Genomic DNA, 16,976 nt, shown 5'->3' on the forward strand with positions numbered 1-16,976 from the left:
ATAAAATAAACTTGTGTAAAATGATATATAAATCAAATCTGAAAGGAATCGGCTGGAAACATATTTCCAGCCATGATGTCTAGCTACATGAAATTTCATATACTATATATTTGGAGAACTAAATATCTACACTTTCATTTTAAACAGTTTGTATAGGCCTACTCAGAATTGTTTTTGCTTAGCTTATACTGTATCTGCTGGGGGATGGTGCCTCTCATGAAATAAAGATGTGTTGGAATTACCTTTTACATTTGATGGCACCAGAGTTAAGAGGATTTAGGAAAAGCTTTTTTCCAGATTGTTTATGGACAGGGGCCACTGCATCAAATAATCTATTTTCAGGAAGTCAAATGCCATATAGAGTATGAGTGGTGATATTGCCTGCAGCCATCACACTGACAAATAGCTCGTAATAAAAGAATCTTAGTTTTCTGCCTCAGTTTAAAAATGTTTAATAAATGGCACGACCAGTAAGGTCAGTGCATTTGTGCTGTCCTTAAATTAGTTTATGGGAAATAAAGGAAATTAAATTGAGATAAAAACAGTTATATAGGCCTAACCTTGAAAACAGGACCCAAGTGTATTCGAGAAATGCTAATATCCTATGTCATGAAACACACCTTATAAGCTGCTAGAATCCGCCCACTGGGCGTGCAGAGGCAGCACCGTCAGCATCCAGAGCCATCCAGACCCAAGGTGGGACCAGTTTTATAAGTGAAGTCTATGGGTGGGACGCAGGGAGTCTGACAGGTGGTCTGGAGGCTGACATGGGTTGCCGCTGCTCGCTTTTGGACGTAGTCTCGGCTCGTGACGACTTAATGAAGTGAAAATGAAGTCATTTGCCACACCAGTCTTCTGTGAGGAGGTGAGTGGGCCATCCTGTCTGACTTTGGAATATTGATGATGTGACTCAAATTACATGCATATTGAATATAATTGCCTTCAAAAATCAATTGAGAAATATTGGTGTGTGTGTGTGTGTGTGTGTGTGTGTGTGTGTGTGTGTGTGTGTGTGTGTGTGTGTGTAAAGCTTCTAAGGAAAAGTCTCAGGCCCATGATATTGCTAAAATGACCAACAATGTGAGACTGATACTTAGTGATCTCATCCTATCCAATGTCCCAGTTTTTTTTTTTAAAACTCCTATTGTGCCTCTCATTGTCATATTTACACTGATGTCTTCTGCTCTAGCCTACATGTTGAGGGATTACATGTGACTTTTGTTTTTTAAAGTTGCTACAAACGTTTGGTGTTAATTGCAGAATAATCTTATCTACGTTGTACAGTATCATTAAAGTAGTGATGGTACTTCCAGCTTGGACTCTATCATGCTTGTCCATCTCCCAGTACCACCCAGTGGCCTGTCATAATGAAATAGAGCAGCAGAACAAAAACAACAGGGAATTCTCAGAAACCCAGGCAGGTAAATCTACATGGAATAGCTACCTATGTCAGTTGAAAGGCAAAAACATTACAGCAATTTTTGTTTTTATGTCATATTCATCCATTTAAGTTGTGATTTTTTCACCTTCCCTTGCTGAACAGCATGACACCGTTTTCATATTTGATCCTTTCTCAGCCGATACAGACCAGATGCCAAAGACGAATAAATGGTCTGTATTAGAACACATTCTGTAGGTCATACTGCGTGCACTCATCCAATTTCTCAGTTATGCAAAATAGCATTAACACTAATTATGATTGAATGAAGGGGCGTCGTCACCATCCGCCATTATCTGTGAAGAAGCAATTAGCTCCTGAGATAACCACATTATTCAAATGTCATTAGTGAACAGAAAGTAGATTATCTCGTTTGACAATTACACAAAATACAATTAGTATTAGAGATGGTCAATGTCATTTGGTAGTATGGTCATGAATGGAGATGACATCATACTTAAATAAAAATGAATAAAAGTTTCCAACTGGACTAACGATCAAACACTTGATGATATGACATTTATTGCATAATATTCCAGGAATGCAACATGTATTTGGTTAACTATCAGGCAGTGGCTGAGCGGATGACAGTGCCAGGCCATGAAACGCAGGAGAGCAGATGATGAGTCTGTGGGTGGTGTCACACATTATAGTTATAAATCAGCCGAGACCAGCTGTCCGTTCACTACTTCAACCTAACATGGAGAAGCAGCATTCAGCCTTTATGCACCACATATGAAGAATTTTCTTCTTGATGCTGCCTTTTTTAAGTAATTGCTTATTTCTTACACTACACTGTAACTTGTATTTGTTGCATACAAATAAATGTGCTATACAAATAAATCTGCCTTGCCTTACCTTACTTAGGTCACTGCTGTCTCATTCCCAAGGCCTTTTTAAAAAAAATATAGATGGAGCTGATGTTAATTTACCTGAACCAGTAGACTAATCAAAGTAGAGTGTAATAACCTGGCGTGTGATTTGGATTTTGAGAGTGGAATTTGTATATATTAGTATTTTTGGAATACATTAAGTATAGTATGTGATGCTAAGCCAATACACTTTTTGTCAAATTCAGCGAATATCTCCTCACGGTCACCTAGCTTTCTATTTTCTGTGTGCACTGTAATACACACATCCCAGGCTGTGTAAATGGAAAACAAACAGAAAGGAGTGCACGAGCCAAACCTCACTATTCCAGCCAATCAGCAACAGTTGATGGTGGGGCAGGATGCAGCACGTGAATGTGCCAGCCGGCCAGTAGTTATCTGTCCGTGAATCTGGGGGGCAGAGCTTCTGAAGGGGGGGTTCTATTTGTTTGGAAGTTGAGTTCAGAGATCAACAGTTTTTGGGCAGCTTCACTTACTGCACCTTTAATGAATTTACAAAGCTACGGCCTTCAGCCATATGCTTTCCTGTGTTTAGGTGGAGAAATGAAGGGAGAGCCATGATGCAGCAGCAGCAGCAGCAGGCTGTATCCAAACCCAGGAGACAAGCGTTACGGGGAGCCGGTTACCTGTACCACGCTCAACCCTCCTGCCTTTCCCTGACAGAGGAACTCTTCTTAGAAGCTGCAGAATATGGCAACATTCCTGAAGTCAGGCGGATGCTGGAGGAGCTGCCAGACCTCAACATCAACTGTGTGAATTACATGGGCCAGAATGCACTGCAGCTGGCAGTTGCCAATGAGCACTTCGAGGTAACTAAGCTCCTACTTAGGAAGAAAGAGCTCTCTAGAATAGGAGACGCATTGCTTTTAGCCATCAGTAAAGGCTACATCCGTATAGTGGAAGCCATACTGAGCCATCCGGCCTTTGCAGATGCTCAGAGGCTGACTAACAGTCCCAGCCAGGCGGACACAAACGATGACTTCTTTGCCTATGACGAGGACGGCACACGTTTCTCACACGACATCACTCCCATCATCCTGGCCTCTCAGTGCCATGAGTATGAAATCGTTCATATACTGCTTATGAAGGGGGCCCGTGTAGAGCGGCCCCATGACTACTTCTGCCAGTGCAGGGCCTGCAGCGAGCAGCAGAGGCGTGACTCCTTTAGTCATTCACAATCCCGCATCAATGCATACAAATGTCTGGCCAGTCCAGCGTATCTGTCCCTCTCCAATGAAGACCCAGTGATGGCGGCTCTGGAGCTGAGCAATGAGCTGGCAGTTCTGGCAAACATTGAGAAGGAGTTCAAGGTGCAGTATTTAAAACAACATACCTGTTTTTATACTAGATCAGGGGTCTGCAACCTGCGGCGCTTAAGCCCCTCTCCAGTTGCTCCCTATAGCTTTGACAAAAAATGATATTGAAATAAATAACGGTTCTTTTTAACATTTTAATTTATCACTGTTGTAGGCCTTAAGGGTGGCCTAAAGCCTTTATACATACCATTTTAGCATAGAGTACTAAGCTATTAAAATAATAATTGTAATAATTGTTGCCATGATTTTATAAATCATGTTTTCATTTTAAAACATACATGTGACACAGAGAATCTTTAGGATTAACTGTATCTTTGGATGGCTACCTTAGTGACTACCTTACTTATAGGCCAGTAAGCCTATCTTCAGTGGGGATTTATATTTGCTTATAATATATTGGATTCATTGAAAAAACTTAAAAATTAAACAATTAAAAATTAACAATAATTTGGACGGCCCCCTGCATTGACTTTGACGACCCCCCCTAGGGGTCCCGGACCCCCTGTTGAAGATACCTGCTCTAAATGTTGCCCCTCTCTGCAGAGACTGCCAAAGTTGGAGCCATTAAAATGGCAACAAACATCACCATTTAATGAATGCTCATTTAGAACTATTAGTAATTGTTGACAGGCTCTGTGTTACCTTCATCATAAGGCTCAACTATGTTTTGCAGCTCCAGGCATATTTTTCAAAAATGTCTCTTTTGATAGTAAAGGTTGCTGACCCCTGTACTAGAATTACAGAGACAATGAGATGCATATCATGTTGATTCAAAGATGCAGTTATGACAGGACTTGAGGTTTTGACTTTTGTAGTGTAGTATCGATTGGTTGATAGGTTGCCTTTGTATGTTATAGAATGATTACAAGAAACTGTCCATGCAGTGTAAAGACTTTGTGGTGGGACTCCTGGATCTGTGTCGAAACACAGAGGAAGTGAAGGCCATCTTAAATGGGGACACTGAATCACGTCAAAGCTCTGAGACCGCCGGCAGACAAAACCTCATCAGGTTAAAACTTGCAATAAAATACGAAGTTAAAAAGGTAAGCATGTGAGAAAAGCAATTCCATTTTCTAAGGATTAGAATAGATGCACTTGTTTTTGGCTTGGTTCGGCAACCTGTCCATTCAATTAAAATCACAGCTCCAAAACTTGATAAAAAGGGCTGGAAAAATAATTGGACAAATGCCACCAACTCCTCTTCAGGAGCTCTTCGAGGAGGCGGTGAGGAAACACGGTCTCAAAATTACCTACGACCCAAATCACGTCCTGTATACTATATATATATATATATATATATATATATATATATATATATATATATATATATATATATATATATTTATGTTATGTTATATTTGATATGGTATTATGCAATTGGGCATTGTGCAATACAGAAGTTATTTGCCACAGCGTGAATTAATGAGAAATGTGCAATCATTTTCAAAATTAAGTGCAATACGAGGGGGAGGATGTGATGTGGGTTCTCTTCTGTTCTTCTGTGATTGTGAGGAAAGGTAGGGGGTATTGTGTGAGGTTTATTAGATGGTAATTGAAGCATTGGATGAGATAATGTATGATTATGTTTCTATGTAGGTTAACTGTATGTTTATTGTGTGTTCATGTGCGATGTGTCGCCACTTCGTTTCTCTTGAATGCCCAAGATTAATTTCTCCTATAGGAGACAATAAAGGCTTCTCTTATCTAATCTTTCATCTTTTTCAACCTTGTGTTTTTCTGCAAATAATCCTTCTCTTTCCTCTCCTCTCCTCTCCTCTCAGTTTGTGGCACATCCAAACTGCCAACAGCAACTCCTCTCCATCTGGTACGAGAACTTGTCTGGACTCCGTCAGCAGACCACAGCAGTTAAAAGCCTCCTAGTCCTTGGTGTCTTTGTCGGGTTGCCTGTCCTGTCCTTTATGTACTGGATAGCACCGTCAAGTAAGGTTAGTTCCAAAAAAAGTCATTCTTTGTTTTACTGTAACTTACTGTAAGAGTAAGATTCAGCATTCATTGTCTTGTCTTTTCTTTTTGGGAACATTTTTTAACCCTTCTAACAGAGTTAAAATTAAAAGTGACATGACTCTAATGTTGCTCCATGCTGCTGCCTACTGCGTTATAGAAGACACTTTTGTCTTTTGGTCTTAAGATATTCTGTCAGAGGCTGTGCCCATGAAATGTGAATTCCCTTTGGTGCAGCTGAAAATAAAGTCAAACGTTGTTCTGTTTGCCTTTCTCTGACTTGTGTCAGATAGGGAAACTCATGTGTGGACCGTTCCTGAAGTTTGTGGCCCATGCAGCCTCCTTTATGATATTTCTATGCCTGCTGGTCCTGAACACGGCAGACCGCTTTGAGGGAACGTCGCTGCTGCCTAACATGACCACCCATGATCACCCCTCACAACTGTTTCGTATGAAGACCACCCCCTTCACCTGGATGGAGATTCTCATCATATCCTGGGTCATAGGTCATAAGTGTAAACACCCCCATTCCACCCCCCACCCCATCCCATGTCATGTATACAATCACAACTAGCTGTAAAAAAGAAATTCTATGATGTTTAGTATATCTTTTTCCGTTATGTTAATGTATTCCTCTCCCATCTCTTTGTCACTCACACACACTCTGCTGTGCATGCAGGGTCAAGGATATGACATGCCATTGAAGGGTTATAAACCCCCAAACATCTATCATGCTAGGAAATTGCCCACATAGATTATTATGTATTCTTACGACAGCTACCGTGATAAATCAGACTGGTAATAACTTTCCAAAGACAAGGTGACACTTTCCCATATCTCTACAGGCAAGACTTTGGAGCCATATCACATACGCTTTGCCAGTATTCAGAATCAGTAAATCCTATGTGATTTGACTATCAATTCAAGCCTTATTTATACAAACATATTCAAATCATATCAGCCATAGTTTCATTTGAGAGAGAAATGGTGTGACTGTCAACCAAATGTGTGATTTCCTTTGCCTACAGGGAAGATCTGGAAAGAATGTAGAGATATTTGGTCGCAGGACATCAGGGAATACATCTCAGAACCCTGGAACCTTCTGGACTTCAGTATTTTGACCATTTTCATGACCTCTTTCATTGCCAGATTAATGGCTTTCTGGCATGCATATTCTGCCCAGTGTTACGTTGACAAGCACTACACGGACCTGTCCAACAAGACCTTGCCCTTTGAGATACAGTATTTCCAGCTGGGTAAGTGTGCACCAAAGAACTCAAATATTATCAGTAGATTCAATAAATTGGTTTAGAGAAAGAACCCACAGCATATCCTCCCCCTCATATTGTACTTGATTGCACCCAGATTGCACATTTCCCCTAAATCAAGCTACGATCAATAACTTATGTATTGCACAATGCCCAAGTGCATAACTGCACAATACCGTATCAAATTAAAAATAATGCACCAGTGCCCTACCAGATATTGCACATCCTACAACCATAATGGTGAGTACCCCCCATTCAATACTCACATCACACACACACACACACACACACACACACAGATCTTATCACTTATTATTCAGTAGTTTGATTGAAAGCGACACAAACGAGAATTTATACATGTTCAGCTTGTAGTTTGGTAACCTGTACCTCCTGCATTAGCTCATACTGATTTGGGTCGTGGGTGATTTTAAGACCCTGTCTCCTCACCGCCTCCTCAAAGATCTCCTGAAGAGGAATTGGTGGGTGCTGGCCAATTCTTTTTCCAGCCCAGCAATTTTTAGCTTGATTGACAGGTTACCAAACCAAGCTATGATGCCATAACGGACAATAGATTCAATTACTGCCTTATAGCATGATGTCTTTGTCCACTATATGAACTCTAAGTCTTCTTAAAAATAACTTACATTTTCAATTGCATCAGTTACACTGGATAAATTAGTAGTATTAAAGTATTGATCTGAGTCTATTAATCTTTCTTTTTTTTTGAAGATTATTTTTGGGGGCATTTTTAGGCCTTTATTTGACAGGACAGCTTTGACATGAAAGGGGAGAGAGGGGGGGAATGACATACAGCAAAGGGCCGCAGGTCAGAATTGAACCCACGGCCGCTGCGTCGAGGAGTAAACCTCTATATATGGGCGCCCACTCTACCAACTGTGCTATCTGGGTGCCCTGAGTCTATTAATCTTTACCGGATTCTTTTTTATCTTCATAATTTTGAGACCTAGAACATGAAATCCATAAAAATAAAGAAATAAGTGCCCCACCAAATTTTTGTAATCTATTTCACTGTCTGGCTAATTCATTACGAAGAAATACCCATGCTGAATGTAGTTCCCTGTTTGAGTTCTATCGAGGTATCTAAATGGAGTGTAAGTTTACAGCATGAAAACTGCCAAAACAACAGTGTTTAAACGTTGTTTTTCAGCTCGAATCAACTGGATGCCCTCAGACCCGCAGCTTATTTCTGAAGGCCTGTATTCAATCGCAGTCGTGTTGAGTTTCTCTCGCATTGCATACATCCTTCCTGCCAACGAGAGCTTCGGACCTTTGCAGATCTCTCTGGGAAGAACAGTTAAAGACATCTTTAAGTTCATGGTGATTTTCATAACCGTTTTCGTGGCTTTCATGGTGGGAATGTTCACTCTGTACTCGCACTACCTTGGAGCCAAGCATAACGATGCCTTCACAACGTGAGTGTCGACTAGAGACTGTTGCAATAAACAAGCCTGAAAAAGCTTTTGACAGTGTTCTTAAGTATTTTCCAATTGTGCCTTTGGATACAATCTGTGTTGAATGAATATGATGTGAGACTAACACAGTGGTTGCACTACACTTATTCAATTCCCATTTCTTTCCCATTTCCCATTTCATATTCCTCCAGGCTCGAAGAGAGCTTCAAAACCCTATTCTGGGCCATCTTTGGCTTGTCGGAAGTGAAATCGGTGGTCATTAACATCGACCATAAGTTCATTGAGAATACTGGCTATGTTCTGTACGGGCTTTACAACATCATCATGGTGATTGTCTTGCTGAATATGCTCATTGCCATGTTCAACAGCTCCTTCCAAGAAATTGAGGTACGCCTTAAAGCGTAACTCTTTTTGTGAATGTACCCGAGTCAAACTTTTGTTTAAAAGCATAATTAGGACGTAAACGCCACTTTTAAGATTTACCGTATTTTCGTTTTCGGTCAAATGGCCTTTTGAATGGGAGTGCTAGGGGCACTACTATGATCGCATCAAAATCACTATTTTTAAAACACTAAGAAGGCTCGATACAACACTTTGCTCAAAGTATCACCGGGGACTCTACACATGAACTCGAGCATTGAGAACATTGTTTGTGTACACAAAGTTTACTACTTAACTGAAAAACTCACTTTAGCAGTTTGTTTTTCCGCTCACCGCCATCTTGCCAGTCAAAAAGTGTTGATCTCCGAATACGAATGAACAGACTCCATAAGTCATTCTTATATGAGGCTCCTTTTTTCAACTACAAGGTCAATATTGTTTTTTCACTAACGACAAAACAACAAATTATCCGTGCATTTATATGGAACTAAGCTTTAGGAGCTTTTCATCTTTACTCTCCTCCCTGTTATGTTGCATTCGGAGATCGACACGTTTTGACTGGCAAGATGGCGGTGAGCGGAAAAACAACCTGCTAAAGTGAGTTGTTAAAACTTTTCTTTTTAGTAAACTCTGTGTACACAAACAATGTTCTCAATGCTCGAGTTCATGTGTACAGCCCCCGGTGATACTTTGAGCAAAGTTTCATGTTGTGTCGAGCCTTCTTAGTGTTTTAAAGGTCCCATGACATGGTGCTTTTCGGATGCTTTTATATAGGCCTTAGTAGTCTCCTAATACTGTATCTGAAGTCTCTTTTATATAGGCCTTAATGGTCCCCTAATACTGTATCTGAAGTCTCTTTTATATAGGCCTTAATGGTCCCCTAATACTGTATCTGAAGTCTCTTTTATATAGGCCTTAGTGGTCCCCTAGTACTGTATCTGAAGTCTCTTTATATAGACCTTAGTAGTCCCCTAATACTGTATCTGAAGTCTCTTTTATATAGGCCTTAGTAGTCCCCTAATACTGTATCTGAAGTCTCTTTTATATAGACCTTAGTAGTCCCCTAATACTGTATCTGAAGTCTCTTTTATATAGGCCTTAGTAGTCCCCTAATACTGTATCTGAAGTCTCTTTTATATAGGCCTAAGTGGTCCCCTAATACTGTATCTGAAGTCTCTTTTATATAGGCCTAAGTGGTCCCCTAATACTGTATCTGAAGTCTTTTTTATATAGGCCTTAATGGTCCCCTAATACTGTATCTGAAGTCTCTTTTATATAGGCCTTAGTAGTCCCCTAATACTGTATCTGAAGTCTCTTTTATATAGACCTTAGTAGTCCCCTAATACTGTATCTGAAGTCTCTTTTATATAGGCCTTAGTAGTCCCCTAATACTGTATCTGAAGTCTCTTTTATATAGGCCTTAGTAGTCCCCTAATACTGTATCTGAAGTCTCTTTTATATAGACCTTAGTAGTCCCCTAATACTGTATCTGAAGTCTCTTTTATATAGGTCTAAGTGGTCCCCTAATACTGTATCTGAAGTCTCTTTCCCGAAAGTCAGCCTTGGTGCAGAATTACAGCCACTAGAGCCAGTCCCACAATGAGCTTTCCTTAGTATGTGAGGAGATTCCAGATCGGCCCATCTGAGCTTTCATTTTCTCAAAGGCAGAGCAGGAAACCCAGGGCTCGGTTTACACCTATCACCATTTCTAGCTACTGGGGGACCATAGGCAGGCTGGGGGAACACATATTAATGTTAAAAAACCTCATAAAGTGAAAATGTCATGTCATGGGACCTTTAAAAATAGCGATTTTGATGTGATCATAGTAGTGCCCCTAGCACTCCCATTCAAAAGACCATTTGACCGAAAACGAAAATACGGTAAAGTGGCGTTTCTGTCCTAATTATGCTTTTAAACTAAAGTTTCGGGTACATTCACAAAAAGACCCTAGGTTGCATTTTGGCGAGAGTTACACTTTAACCATTCATAAGTATTCATTTTTGTGTCTTGTATACTAACAGTGATATGGAAGCTTCGCAAGCCCTGAAAGGAAAGGTGAAAAAAGAAAATGTGGGCAATGTTCGCCAAACGTTTATTTCCTACGTAAGACATGTTATCTCCTAGAAGATAATATCGTAAAGTGTGTTTCCTTATTAGGAGACATTATCCCGTACGTGTGCTTGATCACGGAGAGCTTGCATTATGTGGATGCAAGGTTTGTTGTCATTACTTAGAATTTCTCATGGGGGAGGCAGAAACTACGCACTATAGCTTTAATTAGGCTGTTTTGAGAGCAAGAAAGCTGTGCAGAATGAGGCACTTAGTGCACGATACAAAGGGAATTGAAAGTTCAGCCAAATGCAGCATAAACAAAAGGTTTTTCAGTTAACTACAAATATCCACTCTCAAACATAATGAAACTGTGCATAGGCTCCGACTTGGATTTAACAGTGACGATATGTAGTCTGATGAAATCATATCATGAGGAGAATTAGGAGATAAACTTTAAGATATTATCTCCTACGTGGGAGATAAAATTAGGTTTTTGGCGAACATTGTCCGCATTTGATTTCCACCTGTCCTTTCAGGGCTATCATACAGTGATTATAATGACCATTTTGTTGTAAGACCACAATTATTTGGGAATAATTTAATTTGACAAAAGTGTCAATCGATGTTTTGATTTACTGCGGATTTGTGCCAAAGTTATCAAGTTTCAGTTCAGTTTTGAATATGTGCTGTATATGTAGTTCACACAATAATATTGCAGATTTAATGAACAAATGTGGATGACTAGATGAAAGTGGCACATTAGAAATGCAAATTGATGAACTTCCTGTTGCTCATCAGATGTTTCCCCTGGCTTGTACCCCTCCTTACCGTTTCTTTATGTGGGTGCAGGATGATTCAGATGTTGAGTGGAAGTTTGCCAGAGCTAAGCTCTGGTTCTCGTACTTTGAGCACGGCGGCACACTGCCTGTGCCCTTCAACCTCGTACCCAGCCCCAGGTCTGTGGTTTCCCTCTTGCTGGGGATAAGGGAATTTCTCTGGGATGTACCTAAAGGCAAAAGCAAAGAAAATGCAAATGATGAGCCGGAGCTTAACAAGGTGAGGCAACAGCCCTTGACACAAATGATATTTCAAGCAGGGAAACGACTACATTTACTTTGTTGAATGTAAATGAATGGCTAGACACATTTCTAATACGTCTGGTGTAGTTGACCTATATTCTTTGATACATATCTACAGGCCCCCCTTGTGTCACATTTAAAGGTTGCAGGCGTACGAGTGTACAAGCATGTTTTAAGATAAGCATTAACACTGCTTCTTCTCTTTTTGTTGTTGTTGTTGTTTTCTAATCTTAGTTGAGGCAACAGGAAGATCTGAGTGTGGAAGGATCGCTTTGTTGTCACCAAGTAAAGCATTATTCATTTCCTAATGCTGATTAACCTGTTCATCACTGTAGTTAGTAGTAATTAAAGTTTTGTACATATACCCATGTGAACATAATATTCCAATGTTATTTAAACTTATTTTAGTAGGCTACCTCACATCTAGTGGGCACTTTGAGGTACTTGCTGTTTATATATCTAAGCACCAATAAAGTGTGTCAATGAAAACTATATACTGTATAACAACAGAGTGAAAAAAAATGCCCCTTGCGGGATCAATAAAGTATCACTTAATCTTAATCTTAATCAAACATGCTCACTGGGAAAAGTCGGCATCCGTTCTTTTTCCTTAACTAACTCTTAATGAATCTTTAGGAACAACAAGCTCGTCAGTTTAAGACTTAAATCCTCTATTCTTCATTACAGGATATAATGAATCGCCTCATCAAAAGATACATCTTAAAAGCACAGAGAGATAAAGACAACGATGAAATAAATGAAGGTGAGTTCAGCAGGTGATACAGTGTTTCTCTTGTCCAGATCGCCGAATTATGAAACACAATTTGACGCTGATTCACTTCCTGTCCCACATATCATCAGGTGAACTGAAGGAGATCAAACAGGACATCTCCAGTCTCCGCTACGAGCTGCTGGAAAGGGCCAACCACGACATGGAGACACTGGCACAGATCATCAGGCAAATGGGAGAAGTCATGCATGTTTAGCAGAAAGAGGAGCAGAAGAATGAGCTGGCTATACTTTCAGTCAGGGTCAAAGGGCCCTGACTGAACACACATTACTGAACCAAAACAACTGATAAAAACAACCTGATGCAACCTGATCTCACAGAATTCTGTGAAATGAACATGGCCCCAAAGAGTATAGAAGTACGTGTTGCGTTCGGTCCAAGATGGCGGAGCTGCACTCTTTAGAACGTTCCATTGCAAGCTGCAGCTCGGTCATGGGTGCGTTAAGTTCTAAAGAGTGCAGCTCCGCCATCTTGGACTGAACGCAACACAACGTTCTATTGAGTTTCCCCTCTTTGATGGCCCCTTAACTCAAAATCTGTGGCAGTTTCACGGAATCGCCGAAAATTCCACGATGGGCCCACGAAAGAATTCCGTGAAATGAACACGGCCCCTTAAAATTCTGTGATGTTTAAGTTAAGGAAAAGGTCGTGGGTGGGCTTACGATTCTGTGACATGCGGGACAGACGGTTGGGTTTAGGAAAACAATAACGGGACGCGGGACAACAACGGGACGGTTGGGTTTAGTAAAAGAAGAGTGGGAAGGGTTGGGTTTAGGAAACGTGACACGCGGGACACGATCCCCGGACTCCTGGGTGAAAGTCCTGTGTTGTTTGACCCATCCACCACCCCAACCCCCCAACCTACCTCCCTACGTGGATTTTCGGGCTTTCATACTATTCGCTACCGTAGTCGCTCTTAATGCTACGTCATCTTCTCATTGACTTTACATTGGCATTGTTTTCCGTGGTGGCCAACGGAATTTTCACACATTCCGTGCCACCACCACGTAATGCGGTGTTAACAGTTTGTGATCATTTCACAGAATTCTGTGAGACCAGGCTGGATAAAAATGGATATTCTGCTTTTTTTTTTTTTTTTTTAACGGTTAACATCCTTGATTTTTTCCCTTAGTGTAAATGCATGTACCTGTCCCTATCCGTACAGTTCTGTTATACTAATATGCAGTACTGACTGCTAACATATGATGGTGCTGCCTGTTCCCAGCTGTTATATGATATGGTATGGTTTCATTTAGAGGCGATGCTTGATTTAGATTATATAGTTTGATTTATAGGCTTTTCTACTCCATCTGGAGTATAAAGCAGTTCAGATTGAAACTAGAATTGCTGCCCGCACTTGTATGCCTGTGTAGTTTACATCCATGTCTGTACAGACTCATAATATGTGTTGTGTAGATGTTGGAGGAATTTTATAAAAGGTATTGTGTGTTTGTTTTTTTTTGGCAAAATGGACTGTATCACTATATTGACATGTATGATTCCAGTGAACCTCTTCTGAAGAGTCCATCATGTTTTTTTAATCCTCCGTGTCCTCCTTGGCTACTAGCAACTGGGTGGAGGGGGGCAGAAACTACACACTAAAGCTTTAACTGAGACTATTTTTAGCTAGCTTTGTCACAGGGTGCAACCAATCAACTGAAATCGAAAACCAATGATCTGAACAGGAAGCATTGTGTTGTGGTTGTTATCAAGAGGGTAAGCTTCTCCTCGAACCGCGTAGCTCCTATGGCGCCATTTTGATGCTAACAAGCCATCACCTCCCGTTAGCATTCCATTGACTGCCATTCATTTTGGCGGCACTTTGACAGCGAATAACTTGACATCTGAAGCGTTTAAGGACTCTATTTGTCCACTGTTTATTTCTAAAGAAACACGACAATGTATAAAAGGCTCCATTACCTCGGACCTCACGTTATGGTTCCGTAGCAGACGTTTTTGTAAAAGTAGGCTAACGATTGTGTCATAACCACGCGACTTACTGTCGCACAGTAGATAAATTACCGTATAGTACAGAAGAAGCGCGCAGACAGTTTTCGACTCACGTTAGCTGTTTACATGTACTAACTAGCATTTTAGTTAGCAATAATTAGCCTGTGCCTATGTTATCTCCTTACATATACCTACACTCTCCGTCTCTGCAAGATTGGGAATGATTGAGATTTCTCTTGGCACAGCTACCAGAAGACTTACAACTTTCAGACAGGTTGCTCACGTCACATTTACGTCGTCTCTCTCAGTTGGAGGCTGCGCAGTAACGCTCAGCGCTCACCGGAAAAGTGCTTCTAATATCCTTCACTGGTCTCCGTCCAGAGCAACGGGATCTGTTGGTTCATTATATTATATTATATGTCAGTGGTTGTTATACAGGGAGAGGAAGTGAAGAGGGCGGACTCATACAAATACCTTGGGGTCCAAATTATTTAAAAAAAAAAACATTAGCATTTAGATTCTTTAATGTGTGTTATTAAAATGTTGATCACTTAAGCATACCATTTAATGAATATAATTAAACTATATCTTTAGATTATCTTCACCTTAATGGAGCGCAGAGGGTTTTTCAAAGCCTTGCAGCAGATACTGTTGTGCTCTCTCACGCTTGCTGTGGAGCAAGAATGTCTGGGAACAGTCTGACCTGGCAGGGAGACGAACAGCTCACGTCCATCTCCAGCCAGGCCCAGAGGGTGAATGCTACCACCAGACTTTAGCTGTCAAGTCCCTGAACAGAGCTACTGTGAAGCCTTTATACCAAGGAAAGCTAAGGAACGGACACGGCAGTTATTACAACAGCCACACTGAGTTTAAAAAAACACACACCGTTTTGGTATAAGATTAACACCATGATGTCCAATAAAATGCATTTAGTGTCTGCAATATTACTACTGATGAGGGACCCGAGGCACTGAAACGTTAGTTTGTCCTTAAAGTTTTCTTCAATAAATGGTGATGCTGCAGCAAGAGCAGTGTGCAGGATTTTCTTTTTTTTCCAAGTGTCTGCAATATCAGAAATTTGTTTTTAAAAAGTACCAGAAGATGGGTTTGCACAAGAATTAGTCTACGTCCACGATGTTCCACTTCCGGGATTGTTCCGGTGCTGTCGGAAATTCCCCTAGATGTCACATTCTTTCTGGCCGGATGTCTGTCACCTCCCGCTTTCTTTGTATTGTAGGCTAATTTTAAACTCTGGTGGATTTATAAGGGCTATGGCTAACTTCTCCTCAGATCTCTGCAGGGTAAATCCAGACAGCTAGCTAGACTATCTGTTTAATCTGAGTTTTCTGTTGCACGACTAAAACAACTTTTGAACGTACACGTTCCACCAAAACAAGTTCCTTCCCGAGGCGATTTTGCAGAGGCACCGTTGCTCCGTCCAGCGCTTAGCGCCGCCCAAGACGATTGTGATTGGTTTAAAGAAATGCCAATAAACCATCTCCCATCCCCAAATGCTGTGTGGACTAGCCAGACCCTCCTCCGCAGCGCTGTGGAGGAAGGGAAGGTCTGGCTATGCAAGACTACACAAGAATTGAAGGCTGGTGGAGCCGTGGGCGAAACAGTTATCCCAGAAGTAGAAGTAGGCCACAGCACGATGAATCCTCTCTGATATCGTCCGGACAAATGACGTAGGAGAGATAGGCCCAAGGCCTATGTGTGCATCATAAGCACATGCATCAGCAACATCCACATTTGGCTGATTAACTTCAATAGTAGAACACTGTTTGTAATCTAACCAAAATAACAGAAATCTAAATTTGACGAGTACAAAGCAGGTGAGAGTGCTGTATGTTCTTAAGATAGAGCACCACTATACCACCATACAGAAGACGCATATAGAAATATTCTTCACTGAATCAAAGGCTGCTCCTGTGCATTTGGGTTAGATCAAATAAGCGGCTAAAACATGAAGCATAAAGTGAGAACTTTGGTTTTAAGCAACCTTAAATAGATGCAAAGTGCAAACTGGAAAATATCTGAGGATTAAACTAACAGAAACATTGAGAATCCTCTTTTGCAGTTAACAAAACAAATACAGGCACATTTCTAATTGTGTTCACTTTATTACAGAACTAACATAACCCTCCATTACAGGGGAACTACGCCCACAGAATGCATTATTCATATGGTCAAAGGCAGTCCAAAAACACTAGTGAACATGAACAACTGTCTCCCAAATCCAAAAACTAGGGTGCTGAAACTTACATTTGTGATGTCATCATGTAAAAAGTGTGGAAGGGCTCCGTAGACGATGAATTGGGACGGATGTCATAGATGACTCTGAAAGCACCCAGGGGAATGTTCTGAGTATGTGGGAACATTTTCTGTTTTAGAACTGAGAACACTACAAGAGAAT

The 16,976-nt window shown here is 40.8% G+C and overlaps 1 protein-coding gene across 1 annotated transcript; it reads left to right on the top strand.

Annotated features, from left to right (window-relative positions):
- Window positions 1–2,888: 2,888 nt before the first annotated feature.
- Window positions 2,889–12,806, top strand: trpc6b (transient receptor potential cation channel, subfamily C, member 6b). The gene is made up of 10 exons (XM_078244899.1): window positions 2,889–3,638; window positions 4,502–4,687; window positions 5,426–5,590; window positions 5,896–6,112; window positions 6,635–6,862; window positions 8,043–8,307; window positions 8,499–8,694; window positions 11,591–11,797; window positions 12,508–12,583; window positions 12,682–12,806. Exons 1-10 carry the CDS (start codon window positions 2,889–2,891, stop codon window positions 12,804–12,806), a joined length of 2,415 nt encoding a protein of 804 aa, XP_078101025.1.
- The last annotated feature ends 4,170 nt before the right edge of the window (window positions 12,807–16,976 follow it).

The sequence above is a fragment of the Sander vitreus genome, chromosome 3, assembly GCF_031162955.1.
Source record: "Sander vitreus isolate 19-12246 chromosome 3, sanVit1, whole genome shotgun sequence".
Taxonomy (NCBI): domain Eukaryota; kingdom Metazoa; phylum Chordata; class Actinopteri; order Perciformes; family Percidae; genus Sander; species Sander vitreus.